General features: G+C 39.2%; 1 protein-coding gene across 1 annotated transcript in view; it reads left to right on the top strand.

The window, feature by feature from the left end:
- Window positions 1-533: 533 nt before the first annotated feature.
- tacr1a (tachykinin receptor 1a) overlaps window positions 534-24115 on the top strand; it is a 140835-nt gene continuing 117253 nt past the window's right edge. The window contains exon 1 of the mRNA XM_038281981.1: window positions 534-1230. Within this exon, the coding sequence (XP_038137909.1) occupies window positions 827-1230 (404 nt within the window). The 5' untranslated portion in view covers window positions 534-826. The remainder of the gene's footprint in view (window positions 1231-24115) is intronic.

Genomic DNA, 24115 nt, shown 5'->3' with positions numbered 1-24115 from the left:
GGGTCCACATTAATAAACCAAACTGAAATGATTAACTTCCAGTCGGGGTGCATTTGTAATTTGTCCAACCTTAAAGTTTTTATCCACACACGCAGGGACAGAAAGGAAAGTACTCCTTCATTTCCAAACAGGCTTCATAGTGAGACCACAAGAGGGGGCAGTGAGTGTGGAAGGCTGGGGCGTCTGATGCGGCTCCTCATCTTATCCAAACATACAAAGTGCTTCATGCGGAGAGTTTTTATTAGACAGGAATTATATTCTAACCCAGTATTGCTGCCGCCAGCTCATTGTTGTTATTATTCTTATTTCTGTGCGCCATGAATCCATTCATAGATCTGTTTGGCATCGCCAGCAGGGGAATAATAAGTAAATTATATCAGATCAGAGGTTTTTAGGCATGCTAATCTCTCAGTGCGGGTTTTGGCTCGGATGGGATGAATAACTTACCTGAGCTCATCCATAATCATCCCCGCTAAGCCAGCCCATTGGACGGAGGCGCATCAGCTCCTCCATAAGGAGATGCGCAGAGGAGCAGAAGGACAGCAGAGCTTTGCGATGCTGAGCGGAGTGAGCGCGCACGAGCTCTGCGCGTAAAAGGCGCGTCTCTGTCTTTACGCGCGGCGCGGAGTGGAGAGATATTTCTGAACTCCTGTTCATCTCATCAACAGATGGGGGATATTTAATGGACTCTTGGCAGACTGTGACTGATGTCTGTTTAGTTGAAAAGTTTAGGCTCTGATTGAGCCTGAAGCCAAACTCCTTACTTCTGTCTGCCTTTGAAACCGGACCTGTTTTTCCTGCAACCTGTAGCGTTGAAAACTGCATCATGGATTATTTATTCAATACCACCGATGTGCCAAACGGGACCTTTGGTTCCAACGGGACCAACAACGGAACCGAGTACTGGAACCAGTTCGTGCAGCCGGTGTGGAGAATCATCCTGTGGGCCATCGCCTACAGCTGCATCGTTGTGGTGTCGGTGGTCGGTAATGTGACGGTGATCTGGATCATTATGGCGCACAAACGCATGAGGACCGTCACCAACTATTTCCTGCTCAACTTGGCGTTCGCCGAAGCCTCCATGTCCGCCTTCAACACGGTGGTCAACTTTGCCTACGCGGTGCACAATGAGTGGTACTTCGGACTGGTCTACTGCCGCTTCCACAACTTCTTCCCCATCGCGGCAGTTTTTGCCAGCATCTACTCCATGACTGCCATCGCCCTGGACAGGTAGGCTGCGGGTCATGGAGCAAAGCCTGGGGGAAGAGATGAACAGAGGTCAGCCTTTAAAAGGTCCTAAAACATCAGCTGGTTGTCATGAAAACGCAAATGGCAGAAAGGCTGCAGTTAATAATCCCATTAAAATAGAAAATAATCAATCTTTATGAGCTGAAAATAACTGAACATTCTTCTGATTAATCCATAATACATGGATCAAAATGGAGATAGAAATACCAGATATTTAAAATAATGAATACACCTAAAGAAAGACTGAGACAGAATTATTAAAATCTGTTTAGTTACACATTTAGTTACATAAAACATTTTCACACAGTGTGAAGATCTAATAACAGAAAAAATAGAACCTAACAATGAGGCAACAAAAAATTTGTTTGGAGTTAAACTATTAAATTAGACATTAAATGCAGGGTTTATAATTATACTGAGTGAAAATCTGCTCAGATGTTTAATAATCAGTTTAAGATTGGAAAGTCATACATTTTAACTTCATATGGTGTGAATTAACACCCAGAATTTGAAGGGTTTTCTGGATATTGACACTAATATGAATGAAATTAACTGACATTAGTTGTAGAATATATTTTAAACTAATTTAGAGAGGAACCAAATGTTTTCTGAATCAGCAGGTGTTAAAATAACGCTGTTGTTTTACAGTGATACTCTGTAATGAATAGAATCTAAATGGTTTTTATTCATTTATGTGCAGAACTACTGTAGATTGTTTGGGTTTTTGATTCCACATTTAAACGGCTCCACAGTTTTACTGCAGTAGAAAGAAACTCCCTCTGGATGCATCTCTGGATGTTCATCTGTTCTGTGACTCAGACAGTAGGTTTGCTTTATGCTCATTTGTTCTGCAAACTGAACAGAATCACCGCTTTTCTTAGTTTATCCAAAGTTTCTCATTAATAAAACATCTTTTTTTTTTCTTTTTACAAAGGGTAGATTTTATAGACACAGTAATATCAGATGGTGGCAGAATATTGAAGATTAGTCTTAGATGAAGCAAAGAGCTTTTTGGAATTTAGTTTGGAATTTGCTTTATCTCAGATTTTTAGCTTTATTTGATCTATCTATCTATCTATCTATCTATCTATCTATCTATCTATCTATCTATCTATCTATCTATCTATCTATCTATCCATCCATCCATCCATCCATCCATCCATCCATCCATCCATCCATCCATCCATCCATCCATCCATCCATCCATCCATCCATCCATCCATCCATCCATCTATCTATTTTACCTTTAGAATAGTTTTTTTATGTTTTCAGACTACATATTTTTAACTGATCATGTAGAAGAAACATTTTTCCAGACTCTGATACTCAAATGAAATTTTACATCAGTTTTAAATGATAACTTGATGCATTAAACTGAAAAGGCTCCAAACCAGCCGGCAACATGGGAAAAACACAGAGCTAATTCACATGGCTTAATTTATTGAATAGTTGAGTTCATTTATATTTTTTATTCATTTATGAATTTTATTTGATTAATCTATCAAATAAATAAATGTAATTTTCTCAATTTGCTTTTGGGATCAATCAAATATTTTCAATTGAATTTAATACTGTAAAAGACTGAAGTTTTTTCTTTATCAGTGAAATTTTCTCAACCATCAAACTTTTAACGTCCTTATTTCACTGACGGTATTTTTTCTATTTATTTAAGATCCAACCCGTGTAAAATGATCCGCCCCTCAGCCTCGACTAAAATGATTTCCTCATCTTTTCATTCAGGCTTCAAAGGCTAAAATATAGATGGTCATTTAGTAACAGACTTCCCCAAACATAAAAAGGAAACCCTTTTCCGACCTGAAAGTGAAAAAAGAACCTAGTTTTTCTCTTTCCTCTGTTAATTACTGCTGATGTTTGGTTGCACTAACGGGACCAGCGCCTCTATGGAAGCTGAAGAGCAAAGGAAGGAGAGCGTCTTCCAGGTGGTGTTTGGAGAAGATGGAAGAAGCGGCAGCTTTAACAGTTAGCTGCACTCTAGATCATCATTTGCAGGTTTTTGTTGAATGCCATCATTTGGGGCTTTTCCACTTCAATGAGACACACATTCATCTTCCCTTCCTGTCAGCGAGCTTTATGGCGTGGGACAGCCCAACTATTTAATGGCAGCTCTGTCTCAGACTGAAATCTCGCTCTGTTTGTAATGTTATGGCTAAATAATACGCCAATAAGTGTGTAAGGTTTTAGGAAGAAGGGTTTCTGTTGATGCGCGTAAAAGCGGCCCTTTGTGTGTTTGTTGTTATTCCATCTCTTCTCTCGGTGCAGTCATTGTTTTTGTGCAAACATGTGAGGCTGAGAGCGTTCCCTCTTGTTCCAACATCAGATCAAGCTCCAGCCCTTTTCTCTTTTATTTATTTATTTTACTTATTCCACCTCTGTCTGCTTTGCCAACTGACATGGCTTCTGGTTTTCCATGTGATCAGGAACCAGTGACTGTAGTGGGAAGGTTTAAAGTCAGGAATTGTTTAAATCTTACTAACAGTTATCATCTAGGTGCTATAAATCATTTTCTTTTGGAGAATTTGAAATAAATTTGAAATAAACTTCTGGAATCTGAAAAACAACTTCATCCAGTTGAACATCAGACAGGAAATACTTCCTGGATGGGAAGACGTTTTGCTTCCCATCCAGGAAGTATTCTCAGTTAAAAATATCTGGAATGGCGCTGAGTTCCAGGCTTTATGGGTTGGTCCAAGAAAAGTCTTGTTATGGCTTAAAAAACATGGACATATAAATGAAAACAGGTCCATCCCTTTATAATGGGGAGTCGTTTAGGTCGTTGTTGTTGGTTCTGCTGGAGGTTTCTACCTGTTCAAAGGGAGTTTTTCCTCTCCACTGTCGCTACAAGCATGCTTAGTGTGAGGGATTGCTGAAGAGTCAATGAGTCGATGCAATCAGCTGGTTTTCCTTAGATAGAAAACTTTGAATCAGTTTGACTGGATGGTCTGATTAAGTTATAAAGTGTCTTAAGATGACATGGGTTGAAGTGAGTGAATTGGTGCTATAGAAGTAAACTGAATAGAATTGAATTAAAAGTAGTGTTGCACTAAAATGGTGGTATCGGTATCAATGAGTACCGACAAATAGGTCACCGATTCCATTTTGAGAGCAAAAAGTTTCTTCAACTATTGTCATCCATTCCAGGTAGGCAATAAAAAGTTCTACTGGATTCACTTTTAGTCTTTTTCCTGCTTCACAAAGGTAGGCAGCAGCTTGAAGCCATGGTGGCAATTATTTTACACCCACTAGTCTGCAGTTCTTCATTTATACACACACATCAATTTCAAACAGATGGTATCGGTATCAGCCAATACTGCACAGCCAGGTATCGGGGCCAAAAACGGCATCGGCGCAACGCTAATTAAAATAAATTAAAAGTACCATTTTTAAACCTACTTAAAGTATAAAAGTAAAAGTAATGCAGAAAAAAATGTTAAGGACAGAAGCTTCACTGCACTCCAAAATAAAGGAACATTTTTCTATTATTCTGGATGATAACTTCTTTAGTTTTATAACTAATGGTAACAGTGTCAAATTTAACTTTGCATCATATTGAAAAACTATTTATTTTGGTCTGTGGTGAACAACAAGTTGGGGCAGCACTGAGTCCAACCACAAAATCATTAATTATCTGGATGAATCTAATTATTTTCATGGTTGTTATTTTTTTTTTAAATACCAACAGGCCAAAAAGAAAATTAGCTTAAATAAAATAAAACTAGCGAGTCTATTTTTAAAATTTAAGGAGTAGAAAGTAAAAAGTTGTCTAAAAAATATTTGCTTCAGTAAAGTAGAGACAGCTAACATTTCTACTGAAGTAAAGTAATGAAGTATTTGTAGTTGACACCTCTGCAGAGCAGCAACTAGGCATCAGTTTAGCATCTAGGATTTCCTAAAAGCGCGTTCACGAGTCTACGGAAACGGCGGCAGACCAAACCAGATGAAAGTGCGCATTCAGCTCGGCAAAGAACTCATGCTCTTCCTCAACACTGAAGTCCTCAGACATTTTTCTTTCGTTGTTTCTTTCTTTGCACAGGTAAACAGCACATTTCTTCTTCTACGCCGGCATTATCGGCAGAGCAGACGCTGAATGCGCACTTTCATCTGGTTTGGTCTGCCGCGGTTTCCGTAGACCCGTGAACGCGCTTTCAGGAAATCCTATACACTACTGTTTATGCTCTAAAAACATTCTAAATGACTTCGTTTCGAGTAAATTCTGGACGCTACCCACTCAGGACACTTGGAATACATTGGACGAGCAGTATGGAGGAATATTGACACGTTTTTTGTGGACTTTTATGGACCTTTCTGCCTCGGGCGCCATAGACCTCCATTATTTGAATGTCAGCAGACAGCAAGAAGCCTCCCAGATCTCCAGATGCATTTGAGATATCAAAAAAGTACTCCAGAGTGTTGTTCAGCATGGGGGTGAGTAGAAAATGAAGGCTAATCATGTTTTGGGTGTACTATTCCTTTAAATTGAAAAAGCTTCCTGGATGCTCTCTCTCTTTACTTCTGACTTCCTTTACACCAGTTTGATCTTTTTAAAGTGTTGACCATTAATTGCATTAGTGATTGTTACATTTCTTGCCATGATAAGTAGGGGTGAGTATTGGCATGGGTGCTGCGATATAACCTGACTCCGCCAGATGGATTTGCTCAGCATATCCATCTGGAAACCTTCCGTTGAAGTAATTTTGGGAAGGGGCGAAAATACTGGTTAGCTGATTGGCCTATGTTGGTGATAGACGGGCCAAATAAACCAATCAGATCAACGAAGCATATGACGTACTAACAGAGCGACGAAGAAAACACAACCACAAGCCAGGCTACTTTTGCCGAAACCAGTCGGGAGAAGATCAAAAACATCTTTTCCTCTGAGAAAAGCCTCCAGAGCAGTGTTTTGCTCTTCTTTCAGTGAAGAAATACTCTGTAATTCCGATAAAACTTGCTCCGTAGCCACGCTAAAGCTAGTTTTATCGGCTGAAGCCGCCATGTTCTTTAGACTGAACTGTCGCGGTTCTCGTTGCGTCACACCTCAACCCGCCTCAAAGCCAACGCTGATTGGACGTTCGTTTGGTGAACGGCTCCAAATTTTCTTTAACGGAGAGTAGCGAGTGAAACCTTGAAAGCTCACGAGATCAGGATGGTCTCACGAGGCTAGCTGCGATACGACACATGTCACAATTCTTGGGTCACGATACAATATTATCATTGTACTGCAATGTCACTATATATTATGATATTTTTCTTAACTATCAAAATAACGTGTAAAGATAAAAAAAGCAAGTGCTGTATATTTTCCACAGAAGATATTGATCGTTTAGTTATTTTGGTACCTATGTTGTTTGGGGTTATAGTCAGTCCACTTCTTCTGCTACAGATATGGCGCCGCGCCGCACAGCAAAAGGACTCCATGGGTGTCATAATGGGTATCAGGATTCTAGCCCATATGCAGGACACAACCGGAGTCAAGGAAAAAGTTCAAAGGTTTAATGAAGGTAGCATACAAAAAACAGATCAGGTGGGTAATCAGGTCCAGGGGCTGGTCACGACTGGGTACAATGTTCAGAGGTTTGAGCTGAGCAGGCAGAAGGGGGGAACTAGGAGGGCTCAGAGGCTGACGGCAGGCAGAGGGCTAAGGTTGGAGCTGAGTTTAGTAGGGCTTGTAGATCACCTGTTTTCAGTTTCAGTTTCCCTTCCAGATTCTCCTGGGGGCTGGCTGACAGATCCTTGACAGGTTTGGTTTACCAGGGTTCCACTGAGATCAGGCAGACCGATTTCCAACAGAGAAAACTCTTCAGGGGGTTTCTGGTTTCAGGCAGGTTCAACCTGGGAAGCAGAGAAGACAAAAATGGATCAGGTTCAGGTTCAGGTTTAGGTAGTCAGGAGACTAGACAGGCAGGTTGGCTCAGGGTTTGCTGTACCGTGACTGACTAACACTCTGGCACTGGAGTGTGGTCCTCAGCCCACTTAAATGCTGGTCTCCTGATGAGCAGATGAAGAACAGCTGGTGAAGTCAGCTCCCGCCTCAGGAGATCCAGTACGCCCTCTAGGGGTGTAAATCACATCCATCATGGCGATTCGATTCAGTATCGATTTCCTGACCCAACGATTCGATTATTTTCGATACTTAAGAATACACCTCGATTCGATTCGATTAATCGATTAATCGGTTAATTTTTTTTTATTATTATTATTATTATTTTTTTACACCTTACAGGCTAAACAAAGTTTCAAGTTTGAAATAAATCAATGAAAGCTGTAATATCATTATGCATTTTCTTTAGAAACAACAGCAAATAACAGAAGTAGAAAAGTTGCATAAAAAAATACTGCAAAAATCCTGCACAATATCAGTGTAATGAGTTCAATGCAATACCTCGGCTCCAGAATAACTGTCCAACATATTTTTTTAGAATGTAATAAATATATTCAGGAAAGAGAGATGTTGTGTAGAGAGTTAGACAGGAATAAAAATAAACTAGATATAAGGGAATTGTTTCAAAGGTCATCTGGGGATGTAGTTTTTGGTAGTATTTTTAATTTTCTAAGAAGAACGGGTATTTTAGGGAGAATATAATAGTTTGTCTGGTCCATACTCCATTCTGGAAGGTGGCGGTAATGCACCTATAAGTTGTTTGCAACCGCCTTTAAAAAAAAGAAGAAGAAGATGGCTCCAGTGTCGACGTCACCGCCCCCTTGAGAGACGCTCTCCCAGATTGTAGCTGACCGCAAACAGTGCACCAGACAGGAGGCCGGCTTGTTTTGTTTTTATGACCGAAATTGCGTAAAACAACTCGTGAAGTTTGACCCGCTAGAAGAGCGAGGTGCGCGAGAACGCTGGGACCCGTTTTCCACCTGGTTCTCCGCTCTTTTTGGCCCTCATGTCCCTCCGTCGTCGGACTAAACTCGTCCCCACTTCCTCGCCGCCTCGGCCGTATCTAGACCCACAGCGTGTAGCTCAGACCACGCTTCAATACTGAGCATAATTTAAAAATGTCTGTGTGAAGCTTGCTGCAACAAACTGCTGTAAGAGTATAACCAGGAAGCGAGGTAGGAGGGCAAAATAGGTTTAGCACCACCGCAGCACGGGAGGAGAATTACGCCCAGGAGCAAATGGATAAAAATAGACCGGAGGAAAAAAAAAAACATGAATCGATTATCTTGCGGACGTGTCGATGCATTGGATCGTCGGCTTTTGGATCGATGCATCGATACAAAACGATTATTATTTACACCCCTAACGCCCTCTGGTGGAGACAGGTAGACAGACCCCCAGATCCCAACAGTGACACAGCCCCTCAGGAAGGGATCCTCGGCGCCCTCTGGTGGGCAAGCCTCAGGATCCCAACAATGGGGCTGTATTCAAGGGTAGCCCATTTTCCCTCATTATTTTATAATAGGAACTAAAAAATAATATATAAATTTATCGCCAGAACAATTTTTTCCACACCCCTAATGAAAATGGTTTTGATTTATCATCTAAAAGATAAAGTTAAAATTAATTATGTTTAAAATCTCCAAAGAATGTCTAAATTATCCAAACTTTTAGTTTGACCCTTTGTTAGTAACAAATACTTGGAAGAATATGATGAATGCAGTTTACTCTGAGATGTTCCCAGTTCTTGGTGTAACTGAAGATGATTTTTGTAGATTTTATCTGGAGCAGTATCTGTGACTGCGTAGCTATGATCACCGTGCCATGCAGTCACAGCCATACAGGAAGGGATGAATATTACTTCATCTTTTTAACACTACAGTACCACAACATATTGAGATATGATTGAAGTAAATATTTCCTATCCTGTATTTGGACTTTTGACCGGCCCTCCTATCATTTTCCTTCAGTTCCATGTGTTTCCCAGCGTTCCCAGAAGCTGCAGCCTGTTGCTGATTAAATTCACCAGTATTTCCTCCACTAATCGCCTTCCAGCATAAACAGGCAGCAGGTTTTCATCCAGACACGTAATTCCTTCAATCACCCACCATTGTTTCTGCTCCCTTCCTCCTTCGCTTCTCATGTCAGTTTTCAGGCTCACATCGTTTCGCTGAAGGATTCCTTCTGACTTCTTTCCATCTCTAATCTAGTTCTCACTGCATTTAGGTCCTCAACACATCCCAGAGCATCATGGATGACCTCTTTGCCTAAAACATATCCTGAGGATAAAACATGTAAAATTTTAATGTCAGAGCAGCAGAGGTTTCAAAAGTATTAATGTTTATTACTCCAGCAGAAGTATAAATCCTATTGTTTAAAAACACTTTTTATAGAAGTTAAAGGATCAACTTCAGCTTTTTACTCAAGTAAAAGTGTAATAGTGTCATTTCAGAGATCTGATTGTTCCTTGTGAGGCAGATCTTTTAGTTCTCAGGCTCCTCTCCTGTGGAACCAACTACCAGTTTTAGTCCGTGAGGCAGACACCCTGTCTACTTTTAAGGCTAGGCTTAAAACTTTCCTTTTTGATAAAGCTTCTAGTTAGAGTGGCTCAGGTTATCCTGAGCTATCTCTATAGTTCTGCTGCTATAGGCTTAGACTGCTGGAGGACATAGGGACCCCTTTTTCATCATTCTGCTTCATTCTATCTCTATTCTCTAACTGGATGTGCTCTCTTCATCCTCTGACATGCTTGTCTGCCTGGCTGTGTGTTTCCTGGACGGGGCCGCCTGTGGAGCTGGTTGACAGTTGCCTTTTGTATCTATGCTTCTTTTCCTATGTCTGCTTCTGTCTCCTTGAACCCCAGTGGGCCTCAGCAGATGGCCGCTCACACTGAGCCTGGTTCTGCTGGAGGTTTCTTCCTGTTCAAAGGGAGTTTTTCCTCTCCACTGTCGCTACAAGCATGCTTAGTGTGAGGGATTGCTGAAGAGTCAATGAGTCGATGCAATCAGCTGGTTTTCCTTAGATAGAAAACTTTGAATCAGTTTGACTGGATGGTCTGATTAAGTTATAAAGTGTCTTAAGATGACATGGGTTGAAGTGAGTGAATTGGTGCTATAGAAGTAAACTGAATAGAATTGAATTAAAAGTAGTGTTGCACTAAAATGGTGGTATCGGTATCAATGAGTACCGACAAATAGGTCACCGATTCCATTTTGAGAGCAAAAAGTTTCTTCAACTATTGTCATCCATTCCAGGTAGGCAATAAAAAGTTCTACTGGATTCACTTTTAGTCTTTTTCCTGCTTCACAAAGGTAGGCAGCAGCTTGAAGCCATGGTGGCAATTATTTTACACCCACTAGTCTGCAGTTCTTCATTTATACACACACATCAATTTCAAACAGATGGTATCGGTATCAGCCAATACTGCACAGCCAGGTATCGGGGCCAAAAACGGCATCGGCGCAACGCTAATTAAAATAAATTAAAAGTACCATTTTTAAACCTACTTAAAGTATAAAAGTAAAAGTAATGCAGAAAAAAATTTTAAGGACAGAAGCTTCACTGCACTCCAAAATAAAGGAACATTTTTCTATTATTCTGGATGATAACTTCTTTAGTTTTATAACTAATGGTAACAGTGTCAAATTTAACTTTGCATCATATTGAAAAACTATTTATTTTGGTCTGTGGTGAACAACAAGTTGGGGCAGCACTGAGTCCAACCACAAAATCATTAATTATCTGGATGAATCTAATTATTTTCATGGTTGTTATTTTTTTTTTAAATACCAACAGGCCAAAAAGAAAATTAGCTTAAATAAAATAAAACTAGCGAGTCTATTTTTAAAATTTAAGGAGTAGAAAGTAAAAAGTTGTCTAAAAAATATTTGCTTCAGTAAAGTAGAGACAGCTAACATTTCTACTGAAGTAAAGTAATGAAGTATTTGTAGTTGACACCTCTGCAGAGCAGCAACCAATTACAAAAACTGAAATGGTGTTTCACACAGGAAGCCGATCAGGGAGATACTCTGGAAATACAAATCTGGTGAAGTGGGAGAATAGCTTCAGGGTTTAAGAACAAAACCTCAGGATTGTTCCTAGAGTTGCTTTAAAGTCTCATTTGATCTCTTAGATTCATCCTCTGGGACCATCTAATCTGGATGTCATCTAAATGAATTTTTCCAAATACTCCAGATAAAACGTTAACAGCTTTAAAACTCCTGATCTTTTTCCATTTAGACTCCGGGTTTGGATCTGATATGAAAGCAAAGTCACGCCGGCAGAGTCTGCTCGGCTGTCAGCTTATCGTTTAAGGCGGAGGTCTTCAACATCGGGTCCGCGACCCCTAGGGGGTACGCAGAGGTACTGCATGGGGGTCACGAAAGTTTGGGCTGATTAGACTTTTTTTTTCCACTAATTGAAATGTCTTTAAATACATATTAACATGAACTCAACACACTGTAGTAAACCTCACGATAAATGCAGGCAGAAGATGTATTTCAGTCATCAATTCACACAGAAAGCCTTTAGCTATGCAGCTCCTTGTGCGTGGAATTTTTTACAAAGAAACTGGAAATTGACTGAGGTTTTATCTTTAAATTCTTTTAAGTTTAAAGTGCAAGAATTTGAAGCAGCCTCAATGATCTGTAATTGTTTTCCTTGATATGTTTTTTTTTCTTCTTTTCTTCTTCTTTTGTCATTTATTTTAATGTATCTATGTTGGTTTCGTAACTTTGCTGCCTCTTGGCCAGGACTCCCTTGAAAAAGAGGTTTTTAATCCCAATGGGATTTTTTTCCTTGTTAAAAAAAAAAAAAAAAAAAAAAAAATATATATATATATATATATATATATATTGGGGGTCCCCACTCCATCTCGCCATCAGTTTGAGGGTCCTTGGCCTGGAAAACGTTGAAGATCCTTGGTTTAAGGAGTTCTGCCCTGCATTCGCTGTTACCAAGAAAATATGAAGCTCAATGCAAAAAAACAGAAATCTAATCTGATTCCAACATGATCGTGTCTAATGAAATGTCTCCGCTGCATTTAACCTATGAATCCAGTGGATCAGTGGGTCTCAGGAACCCGGAGGGCGAGTCTGGGGTTTAAATCCACTGAATCCACCACAAATGTTCACTTACAGTCATACCTGAAGCTGCTCCTGAGCTACAGCTTCATATTTCACAGCTTCTAAGCGTCCCCATCGCTTCCCACCTGTGACATTTTTCTGTCAAATAAAGAACACCTCAGTGGGGCGTCCCATCTCCCAGGCGAGGTGTAGTTTTGTCATCTTCTTCTCTGCAGCGTTTCCGCTCGGCGCAATTCACAGATCAGAAGCACAGCCCAACGCTGGCACCAGCGCTCAGTTTCTGATGAACCAACCCACCTGACATGCATTCAGGCTCATGATGCCTGTGATGAGGGAGGGGGGGGCTGCTGTTCTTTAAAGATCTATAGTGAAGGTAAAACTCAGGCTGCCAGAGTGCAGCAGTAGCTGCAGGAGAACCGGCAATGAGGAGACCTCAGCAGCTCAGCTGCATTACTGAATACAATGATGATGCTCCTTTAAATTTCCAACAAAAAAAGAAAAGGCAAAGCATGCGTGGGTTTTACTTCCAGCTGAGATCTTAGGCTTGATTTCTAGATGGAAACTAGTCAATCTGAAGTCTAGACATTGAATATTTTTCACTCTCTTTTCCAACAACATGTTCAAACGCTGCAGTTTCATTCGTTTGCAGATGTGGCTTAAAGCAGGTTGGTGTGATACTTGTGCATGTGGAAGGTTATAGATGTGAAGCTGAAGAAAAGCAATAAATGTTTAAAAAAATTCCATTACGTTGATGTGAACGGTTTAGTTTCCCCAAGTCGATACTTCAGCTCAGCAGCAGGTTTTTTTTTTTATTTGTTTTGCATTTATTTCTTTTTTTGTCTCACTTCAGTGTTTCAGATCACAAAAATTATTCTTTTCTGTTAGAGAGGGATGGCCAGAGTAAACTCTCAAACTCTCAGTTTTAATTCAGTTTATTTACATAGTGCCAATTCACAGCCCATGTCATCTCACGGCGCTTTACAATTCACCAGATGCTCCACAGGCGGCCCTGTCCAGGAAACACACAGCCAGGCAGACGAGGCAGACAGGGACAGACCAGATGAAGCTACTATGATAATTTTTGTAATATTTTAATATAATATTGAGATGTATGGATGCAGAAATACTTATATTTGAAGTAAATGACTTTTTCAAAAGGTACGATTTTTACGTAGCAATTTTTGCCCATAAATTATAATTTTCAAAAGTATGCTATATAAGTAATTTACAGAAAATACAATTCTTGTGCACAAATATATAGTTTGCATCTGAGAACTGATTTGTGCATCACAAGGAGCGAGGATACTTCTTAAGCTGCTGTTCAGCTGATCAGGGACAAAATGCAACCTTAGCGCAGCCCAACCCTCAATGGAAATGAGTCTGACTAGAGACCTAACAGCCCTTATGACATGATGTTTGTATGCTTTAAATATCCTCCATATTTGAGAACATTAGTGAACTGCCTTGTAGAGAGATGAACACTGGTGTGATGATAGGAAACCAGTTTTTTTCTATACATTTCTTATTAAAGAAATTACAAAATAATCTTCGGCTATCATCACATCCCTTGCATCTTAAAATGATTATCTTTCCTTTGTTGTCTCAAATTGTGTAGTGCATAAGTAAGCAGGACCAATATGTCCATAACCTCGTGGGAGACTGGAAGGTGCTGCGAGATGACATGAAGGAACAGGGTTTGCTGTCTGCATACAAACTACAGATAATCTGGATCCAAGGCCCGTCCCTGAAAAGCTCAGACACCCTGCTGTGCAGCCTGGCCATGACACGTTGTCTAAGTGATTGCTAAAAGAACAAGCAACTTCATTAAAACAAAAAGTTCATCTTAAATGCTAAATGAAATGCATCTCATATTTTATTTTTTACAATCTAAAGCGCACTGATTGAAGAAAGATATGAGTGGAGAGTAACAGTTACTGATTCCTCCAGAGGAAACACATTACTGTTCATTTCATTTCCTTACAATCATTTTTCAAATGTTCACAAATAGAAGGTTAGATGGCGATCGAGAGAAGAACTGCCTTTTTTTGCTCCTAGGTGTATAAATGACTGTACCTAAAGGAAAAGTCCTGTCAGCAAGGAACAATTAATGGATCATTATTTATACCTAAAACTAATGCGTTGGCTGTGATTTAATGAATTTAGCGTTAATCAGTAAAAGAATGAAAGTAATCATTTTCGTTGTGTTCAATGAGTCTGGGAGCGGCCATTTTTGCCCAAATATAGTAGCCCCTCCCTCCTGCCATCTTCCAGCAGTGACGTCACGGTGCGGTAAGCCTAGCGCCATTCTCCCCGCTTTACAAGCTAAATCAATGGGAACTACTAGACACATCTGCAATCAACAACAATTATTGAAGATTTCCAGAGGACTTCACCATTGAAATTCACCAGAGCTATAGTGAAACTGACAATGCCCACGTGCATGGCAGCTGGATGCTGGAATACATCGGGTAAAAGTGAAAAAAAAAGAGTTATTCCACCTTTCTGATTCCTGATCCTCCACGGACGGGTTGGTCGTTGGATCGCCAACTTGAAGAGGGAGGATTTGCCATCGAACTTCTGGCCAGAGAAAAAACCCGTAATATGTAGCCAACATTTGGAAGAAGAATGTTTTCAAGATGACTTGGATAATAGCGCGTTGTGACAAACACCAGATACAGCACTGGGACTTGATCAACAGCCGATACCGCACCGTGACGTCACTAACCAATAGGTGGCAGTAGTGTTCTTTGACAACATGGATGCCTCCAGTAAAGCACATTCACATTAAAATTGCGGTGGGTAATTTCACCTTTAAGAATCTTACATTTTGAAAAAAAGTCATGTTTTTGAATTTATGTTTATATCTGCATGAATACATTTCAATGAAATTATTACAAAAATTAATGATATATTTTTCTATCAATATCTCACTGAAATCATTACATGAAATGTGAAAATAAATCTTTATTTCTACATTAATAAATCTTATTTGATACTAACTTCACTGGTGGAAGATGAAGGTTGATTTATGGAACACATTAGTTATTATTCAGGCTGCATTTTTGTGGATTCTCGACCAATAAACCACTGACCAACCCTGAGGTTTAAAGTGCCTTCTAGATTAATTGGAACACTGAAATAATTTCTGGCTCTGCTGGAATGAGTGGTGAATGAAGGATTTTCACTATCAGTAAATTGGATGATCTGCAAATGGTTAGATAACATCACAAATCAGAATCTCCTAAATGTGATTTATATGTATCAGTGGTGATTTAAGGGCTGCACTCTCCATGGTGCTGAAAACGTGATTGCTGGTAAGAGGATTTGCTGATAAGAATGTCACCAAAAAATAAATAAAAATCTTGACTGCAAGACAACAAATCATGCATGGAAGGTGACTTCTACAGTATACCTGGAGTGTGAAGATTTAAGTTTAGGGAATGTTTTTGGATAAGTGGAACATTCTCCATGTTCATATTTTGAATATAAAGGATACAGAACATGACAGTTGTCAAAAGCTTATTGATTAGGATGAACTTAAATTCAGGTTTGTCTTCAATTATTTCATAATTCACAATATTAATGCATTTCATTACAGCCACTATGCAATGTGAAAATGCCACGATACAATAGAATCTATTACAAAATATGTTAATAGATTTGATCACATTTTGCTGCAATTATAAAAAAAACATACTTTCAATTATGTTTTATGAAGTCAGAAATGATCAAATTGTTTCTTAATGGCACAGTCTTACATAATGTTAAAAAAAACCCCCAGAAGTGGTGAAAGCAGCAGAAGTTTTCCTTAGATAGAAAACTTTGAATCCACTTTACTGGATGATCTGGTGAACTGGAAAGTACCTTGAGATGACATGTTGTGAATTGACGCTATAGAAATTAACTGAATTGAAATTTAATTCAGATCTAGAGGAGACCTTAAAAGTCAAAGCTCTTGCTGATCAAAATGATCAATTAAATTTACTTCAGTTTATTTCTATTGCACCAATTCACACGTATCAGATCATCCAGTCAGATTGATTCAAAGTTTTCTATCTAAGGAAAACCAGCTGATTGCATCGACTCATTGACTCTTCAGCAATCCCTCACACTAAGCATGCTTGTAGCGACAGTGGAGAGGAAAAACTCCCTTTGAACAGGAAGAAACCTCCAGCAGAACCAGGCTCAGTGTGAGCGGCCATCTGCTGAGGCCCACTGGGGTTCAAGGAGACAGAAGCAGACATAGAAAAAGAAGCATAGATACAAAAGGCAACTGTCAACCAGCTCCACAGGCGGCCCCGTCCAGGAAACACACAGCCAGGCAGACGAGCTCCGAGCCAGCTCCCATGTCAGAGGATGAAGAGAGCACATCCAGTTAGGCACAGTCAGAGAAACAGGACTACACTGGAAAACAGGCCAATCTCCAACATCTAGAAACAAAGGTGTTGATGGCAGCAGCACAGCTGATATTTCTCTCCAGGATGGAGTCACAGCCAAACAGGAACAGACCAGATGAAGCTACTATGAGAAAAAGCAGAGAGAGCAGAACGTTAGAGATTGAACTAACAGATTCTGCAGAGTGGGAGAATAGAGATAGAATGAAGCAGAATGATGAAAAAGGGCTCCCTATGTCCTCCAGCAGTCTAAGCCTATAGCAGCAGAACTATAGAGATAGCTCAGGATAACCTGAGCCACTCTAACTATAAGCTTTATCAAAAAGGAAAGTTTTAAGCCTAGCCTTAAAAGTAGACAGGGTGTCTGCCTCACGGACTAAAACTGGTAGTTGGTTCCACAGGAGAGGAGCCTGAGAACTAAAAGATCTGCCTCCCATTCTACTTTTAGAAATTCTAGGAACCACTAGTAAACCTGCAGATTGAGAGCGAAGTGCTCTGTTAGGAACATAAGGAACAATCAGATCTCTGATATCAGATGGAGCTTGGCCATTTAAGGCTTTATATGTGAGAAGGAGGATTTTAAATTCTATTCTGGATTTAACAGGAAGCCAATGAAGAGAAGCCAGGATAGGAGAGATATGATCTCTCTTTTTCATTTTCATCAGAACTCTGGCTGCAGCATTTTGGATCAGCTGAAGGCTTTTAACTACAGTTTGTGGACTTCCTGATAGTAAAGAATTACAATAGTCCAGCCTTGAAATAACAAATGCATGGACTAGTTTCTCAGCATCACCCCTGGACAGGAGATTGTTCTTTTTTGCAATATATTTAGATGAAATTCTTGAAACCTCTTTTAATAATTCAGATGAGCCAAAAGGCTCACAGACCGTTTAGTAAGAAACTGTTGAAATAAACAGAAATCTCATCACATTGTAAAGAAAGAACATCAGACCATCACTTCCTATATCTGATTAAACAGGAAGTTTTGCTCTTTAGACCTTCAGCCTTCATTTTGCATCGTGATGTTCAAGCTTCTTGGGTTATGCTGTGGGACAACATTCCAAAATACGCTGCAGCCTTTTTTTCTAAAATATATTTGTGGAGGATCGGACCACTAGCCTCGCTCTCAACAGATTCTTCCACCTGAGCTGTGGATCTCTGCAGCTCCTCCAGATTTCTTTGCTGTTCCTTTGCCATATCTCTGTTGGGTTTTCAGCCATGTCATCCCCTTTGTGATTTTTGAATAATGAATTGTACAGAGCCCATCCGACATCCCATGTGTGGTGTCATCTTTTATCATCTAACCTGGTTTTACAGTGGATCAGAGACGGTGGGAATGAACCAACTGATTTATATCTGATTCTGTGTATTAAAGCAGATTCTTTCTTTTGCTTTTCATTCAGAGATAATAGAGATTGTTATTAAATGTTAATCACATTTTATTATGTTTTTGCACATAATTTAAAAGCATTTTTCCCCCCTTTTCCTTCACAGTTTTGTTCTAGCTTGTCAAATAAAATTCCAATAAAATAGAAACATGCGATGTGGAAAAGGTGAGGGTGCACACCCTCTAATGGAAGGAGATCCAGAGTTTATTTTCTAAGGATGACAGAACCTTTCAAAAATATCAGCTGCTGGGACAGAACGCCTTGAAACGAAGTGGCCTAACAGAAGGCGTTTTCTCTAAAAGGCACATGATCGCCCGCTGAGAAGCTGCCAGAAGGCACCAGAATGACTCCCCGTCTGTGAAAAGACAAATCCGCAAACTTGTGAAAAAAAACACTTAGAGTTATTTTACTACAGCGTCTGTGGTGAAAACCAGCAGTGACCTTTTTACACGAGTACTGCCGTCTTTTCAAACGTCACTGAGCTGTGGAGGAGTATATTTGGAAGGAAGCAGAGTCATGGAGTGACCCAGCGAGTCTGGACTAGAGGCACTGAAATAGCCCGCTAACTTCCATACAGTCAGAATTAGTGTGGGAAAATTTCCAACTAGGATAAAAGAATAGAACATAATGCGGGGTCAGGGATAGTTTGGGTTCAAAGAGAACAATCAACCTGGAATGTTTTATTTTTAACCTTTTTAAAGATTAGTTGTTTTTTTAAATCCTTAAAACTGGTAAAAAAAAAAAACCCTGAAACTATTAAATTTAAAAGGATTATAGTCTCACAGTAACCTTCAAAAGTATTCACACCCCTTTACATAAAAGCTTATTACGTTGCAACAAACTTATTTTAATTAGGTTTTATGTAATAGATCATTACAAAAGGGCAGATTGTTGCTATATCGGAAGAAATTTATATATTTAAACATTTGTATAAATATGCATCTGATGAGTTGGTATCGGTATTTAGATCCTTTCACTGTTGTGTTTATTTTCAATTCAATTCACTTCGTTTCTATAGAGCCAATCCACAACACACCTCATCTCAGGTCACTTAACAGAGACCTGAAATGTTCGTTTTGACTTTGCAGGATCCTCTCGTCCAAGATATCGACTCTCCAGCAATCCCTCACATTGAGTATGCATGCAGCGACAATGGAGAGGAAAAACTCCCTTTTACAAACGGTTTTTAAACAGTAGGATTGACTTATACTGGAGTAATAAACACGAATGCTTTTAACACCTCTGATCAGATCTGAGGATTTTTCTGTTATTGGTTCAAAATAACTTTATCACCATTGAAAGTAATAAATCCATTTTGATTATCTCAAAATGTTTCAGTATTCAAGCAACACAGAAGACGCTGCATTGCTTTTGTTCATCAGATAAACCATCTTCCAAATCTCCCAAAGATATTTACAGGTGAAATTATCTTATACTGTTCATCATTTTCCTCCTTGCAGTATTTTATTTCAGTTTGTTATTTTATATAAATGCCATCTTTGCTTGTTTTTATTTGTGTGTTCATGTAGAGGCACTTACACCCGCAGCACAGTGTCTGCAGTGGTGGAAATATGGAGCTATGTTGCAGTCATAAGAAGAGCCCACTTGTCCTTCGTTGACATTCTTAGAGGTCCTGAAATCATCTTCACTACATCTTAACCTCACAACAGTTTCATGAATCCTTTAAGGAACAGATCGAGCATTTTGAGGCTATTTAGCAGCAGAAGCTCAACATCACTTAAGGAACTGGATCCAAATTCAAAATTAAAAACATAAGTTATCACATCAGTATATTTATATGAATGGCAACAACAAAAAACACTTTAAAAAGAAAACATTATTTCATGGACAGGTTTACTTTTTGTACATAAATCCTTCTGATGCTTTGTGAAAGTAAATCTGTGTTTTCCATGGTCCAATATTGTGTAACCTAAAAAAAAAATAATGTACCAGTTTAATAACGGAGAAGCTATTAGTCAGCTTTATATATTTTTTATACATAAAAACTATTTATTTTCTGAGAATGTGTTTATTTAACAGCAACTATGCAAATTGACAAAGAAGTAGAAAAATTAGACTATATTCTATTATTTTCCATATGAATCCCAGATTGTTCATTCTTCTTTGCCTTTTCTAAGAAGTGCTTTAAATCAGTCCTAGCTGACGTTTGAAAAACGAGGCGGGGAAAGCAGAATAAAGCCTTAGCCTCACTGCATGCAGTTAGCCTAGCCTTGGAGCTAAACCAGGTCCTGAACAAAGACCGAGTGAATCGTCTCCATCTGTCTTTGGATTGCTGATTCATTTTGATGTTCAGTTGATCAGATTCAAATGGTTTCACCTCCAGCTTCCCTTTTTCAGTTTGCTTCCCTCACGACTCGGACTGTCAATCATCTGCACTGCAACTGTTACGACAGTTCCTGTCACCGGTGTGTAGCTTAGCAGCGCCCAGAGCTCTCCTATACTTCTGTATTGCAGAGGAGCTACTGCTGATGTACAACTTTTAACAAGAGTCAACGTGCAAACATTTTTGCACCCTAGGGCGGAAATACATCACAAATCTGACTAAAAATTAAATGACCCTTTAACAATTTATAATAGTAATTTTTTTAACAACTTTATAAATAAGTTTTATTTGTTTATTTTTAAGTCTTAAATTAAGACTCTTAATCAAGGTCATCGGGCTGGTGGGGCCACTCCCTAGCGCCCTCTATTGGCAAGCCGCCACTGCTATTAATGCAGTTTATGTTCAAGGGTAGTTTTAAGACAAGGATGGAGAGTCAGGGTTGTGTTGAAGCTTTAGAGCAATGCATTCATAGAATGAGAATACAGTCTGCAGCTCTGAGCTGTGAGTCTAGTTCATATTCATTACTTCAAAACTGATCCGTTCAGCTCACTGTTCACTAAAAACAGGTAAAGATTCAGTGACATCGTTCATGCACAACGCTGGATGTATCGTCGTGGAAACCTGGACCTGCATTGGAATACAATAAAAAAGACAAAAAACGGACTGATTTCATTCAATGACATCCATACTTGATTTCTTTTAGTTCGAAGGTCAAATATAAAGCTGTTAGTTTATAACCTAAATATTAATTAACAAACTGTGATGCTGCTTGAGCCTCTGTTATTAAGCTGAATTAAACCTGCTGCCAGTTGGTGTTTCAATCTATAACTGAATATCTTTGACAGAAATTATCAGTCTGATACTAACTGTAGAAAACATTTGACAGGTTAAAATGGGAAGTTGTTTAATTATTTGTATTTTAGGCTTTAAACAGGTGCAGTTCAGCACTAAACATCAATACGGAGTTTATTTAGATAAAAAAAGGGGAGATAGAAAGTCATATATCTATACTTTATATCATGAATAGATTACATGAGACCAGTGATGCTGTTTTTTAATGACATCATTAACATCATTAAAAGATAAAGTAGAGATTATGTCCATTTCTATTTGCCGTGATGCATATTAATAAACCATTAGAAGTCTGAAAATAGTTTCATCTAAAATAGATGAAGGTCAGAAACTTTGGCCTTTTTCTGCTAGAAGGTTGAGGATAAAACCTTCCTCTGAATAAATGTTTTAATGAATTAAAGAAGCCAGAAAAATTTTGTATTGAAATCTGCTTTTTATAAAGAATACATTTAGAATATCAGGAAAGAGTTCAGCCTGTAGACTTGAGTTATTAAACAACTACTGGTTTAATAATGATTCGAAGTCCAATGGGAGGTTTTGAGAACAAAATATTCTTTCATAAATATTTGTATATACAGACTATATGCCTGCGGGGAAAACATTCAGACTTCATATCTCAATGATTTGGAGGAATTATTTCAGGTTTTCTTTTAATTTTTTAATCTTGTCTCAAGATGAGTTTCTGCTGGACGCCCAAACATGGAGGCTAATAGCTAAAGAAAGCTGCACCTGTTTTTAACAAAGGACCATCCTGAAAACTTTAACTCTATCATTTCTTTCTAAACGTTTATCTACCTTCACAAGCAGCAACAGCTTTCATCTTTCTGTCCTGATCTGGAGCATTTTGCTGTTTGGAACGGCTAAAGCTGACATCTTTGATCTCTGTTTCCAGGAGTTGATTTTTTTTTAGCTGTACTTCATAATAGGTGGACCAAACGTACAGTGTTGTGCCTGAACGCGTTCATTGAACGAAAGTTCAATAGGTTGCCAGATTTCTATAGAGTCCTCCAGGCGAAACCCCGGCTAAATCAAACCGTAAACTGGCCTTAATATGTAGCAGGAAAACACCCAATCTGGCAACACCAGCTACCAGCGTCGTAGCCTACAGCCGCGTGCGTCATCAAAACAAAATGCCGCGTGGAAGCTACAGCAGCATGGAGGGGACCATGGAGGCGACAAAGCAGCAGTATGATCACTTAAAACAGGTTTATGACCAGGTGGTCGGTGAGGATGATGGCAACAATCTTACATTTCTCTGCAAACTTTGCCCGCCGGCTTTCAGTAAAAAAATCCGCACTTCAGTAACCTTAAATTCCTACCTCAGCCTGGTCCCTCAGTTTCTGTTAGTAAAATGTTCTTGAGGGTTTTACTATCCATGTAACTTGTTTGTTAAACCTGCCTGGTATAATTTTCCAGGATTCCAGGATTCCTTTTTAGTATGTACTGAAAAGGAATTTCAAATTGAAAAACTTATTAAAATAAAAATAAAAACATTTGCACCTTAAAGACTACTTTCCTGTTTTTCTTTTAATAATTCCTCATAAAAAAGACCATTCAAGCAGCACATTTTTCCTGATGTTTTTGAGAATATACTGTAGGGGTGAAAGCTGCAGCTGCTACTAGTGTGAAGTGAATGGACAGCAACAAAGGGTTAAAGCAACAATGGGGAAATGCTGTCCCCTCAATGCTAATGGAAACCCTGGTTGGATAAGGATTCAAAGCTGGATATGAAGATGAAATCTGACGCACAGTTTCAGAGTTACAACTGATAAAATAATTGCTGTCTGTGGTTCTACAGTAGGCTATGGTGTAATGTTCATATGGTGTAATGTTCATTTTTTGGTTTTGAATTATGAACTATGAACTGAACTAGTTCATTTTAAAATGTGTGAACTGAACTTTGAACTAGTTCACGTAGAAAGAGAACTTTCCCAACACTGCAAACATATAAAAACATGTATTTATCTGCTTCAAAACTCTTAATCACCATAATTTGAGTTTCAGCTTCTCTCTGCTGTGTCTTTGTATTTATTATTATTTTATATTTTTGTTGTCACCACCCGCTAGTTTTCTAGCCTGCTGCTCCCCCACTCCACACCACATGTTAGGGACCCAGCATCTTGATTCTGTCTGGTTGACTCTGCATCAAAGCCCCCCCCCCCCTTTATCTAGCTAAGTTAGTTGAATATAGTCTTACTGAGGTGCTGCAATACCAGTTTGTTAATGCATTTGTAAACAGTACCCATTATAAGCTAAATGAATTTAAATTGTTTTAACGGTATCTATCATTGCATTTATATCTGCTGCTATTTTTGAGCGGAGCTTATTGAATCTATTGACATTTGGTCTCCCTTGGATACCCTTTATAAGCCATTTCAGCGGATGTTTTCCCCTCTTTCAAATTATTCATTTAGTCTAACTCATGTTTTGTTTTCTGGTAGTGTGCAGTGTTTGCATAGATGTTAGATTTCTGTAAACCTGGATTATTAGAAATTAAGACATCATTATTTAACTTACTAGTAATTTGTGCCTTGAGCACGCCATTTCACTTTTCTTTCACCAGTTCACCGCAGTTCTTCCAGCAGTCCACACTTTCTCTGCTCTCTTTTTCTCATGGTCTTCTCCTTCTTTCCCATCGCCCGGCTTGCCACAGGTTTGCCTGCTGTGTCTAAAAGTAGCAGCAGCAGCAACCCAGACTGACAGCTCATTGGCTCATTTGGATCACGTGCAGCTTGGAGCCGGACGCTCCCCAGGGCTTTACCGTATTAACAGGAGAAGAGGAGCAAGTTAAGTTAGACACTGTCGCCAGAAAACATGCAGTAATTTAAAAATGTTTTAAATCAGGTTGGGTCCAGATTAGCCAGCAGGTGGGGTCCAGATCTCTGACCTCTGGCCTAGCCTAAGTCACT

This window comes from Cyprinodon tularosa, unplaced genomic scaffold (assembly GCF_016077235.1).
Source record: "Cyprinodon tularosa strain WSP-4 unplaced genomic scaffold, ASM1607723v1 ctg178, whole genome shotgun sequence".
Classification (NCBI taxonomy): Eukaryota; Metazoa; Chordata; class Actinopteri; order Cyprinodontiformes; family Cyprinodontidae; genus Cyprinodon; species Cyprinodon tularosa.
The sequence above is the reverse complement of the archived record's forward strand: the minus strand, read 5'-3'. Positions and strand labels throughout refer to the sequence as shown.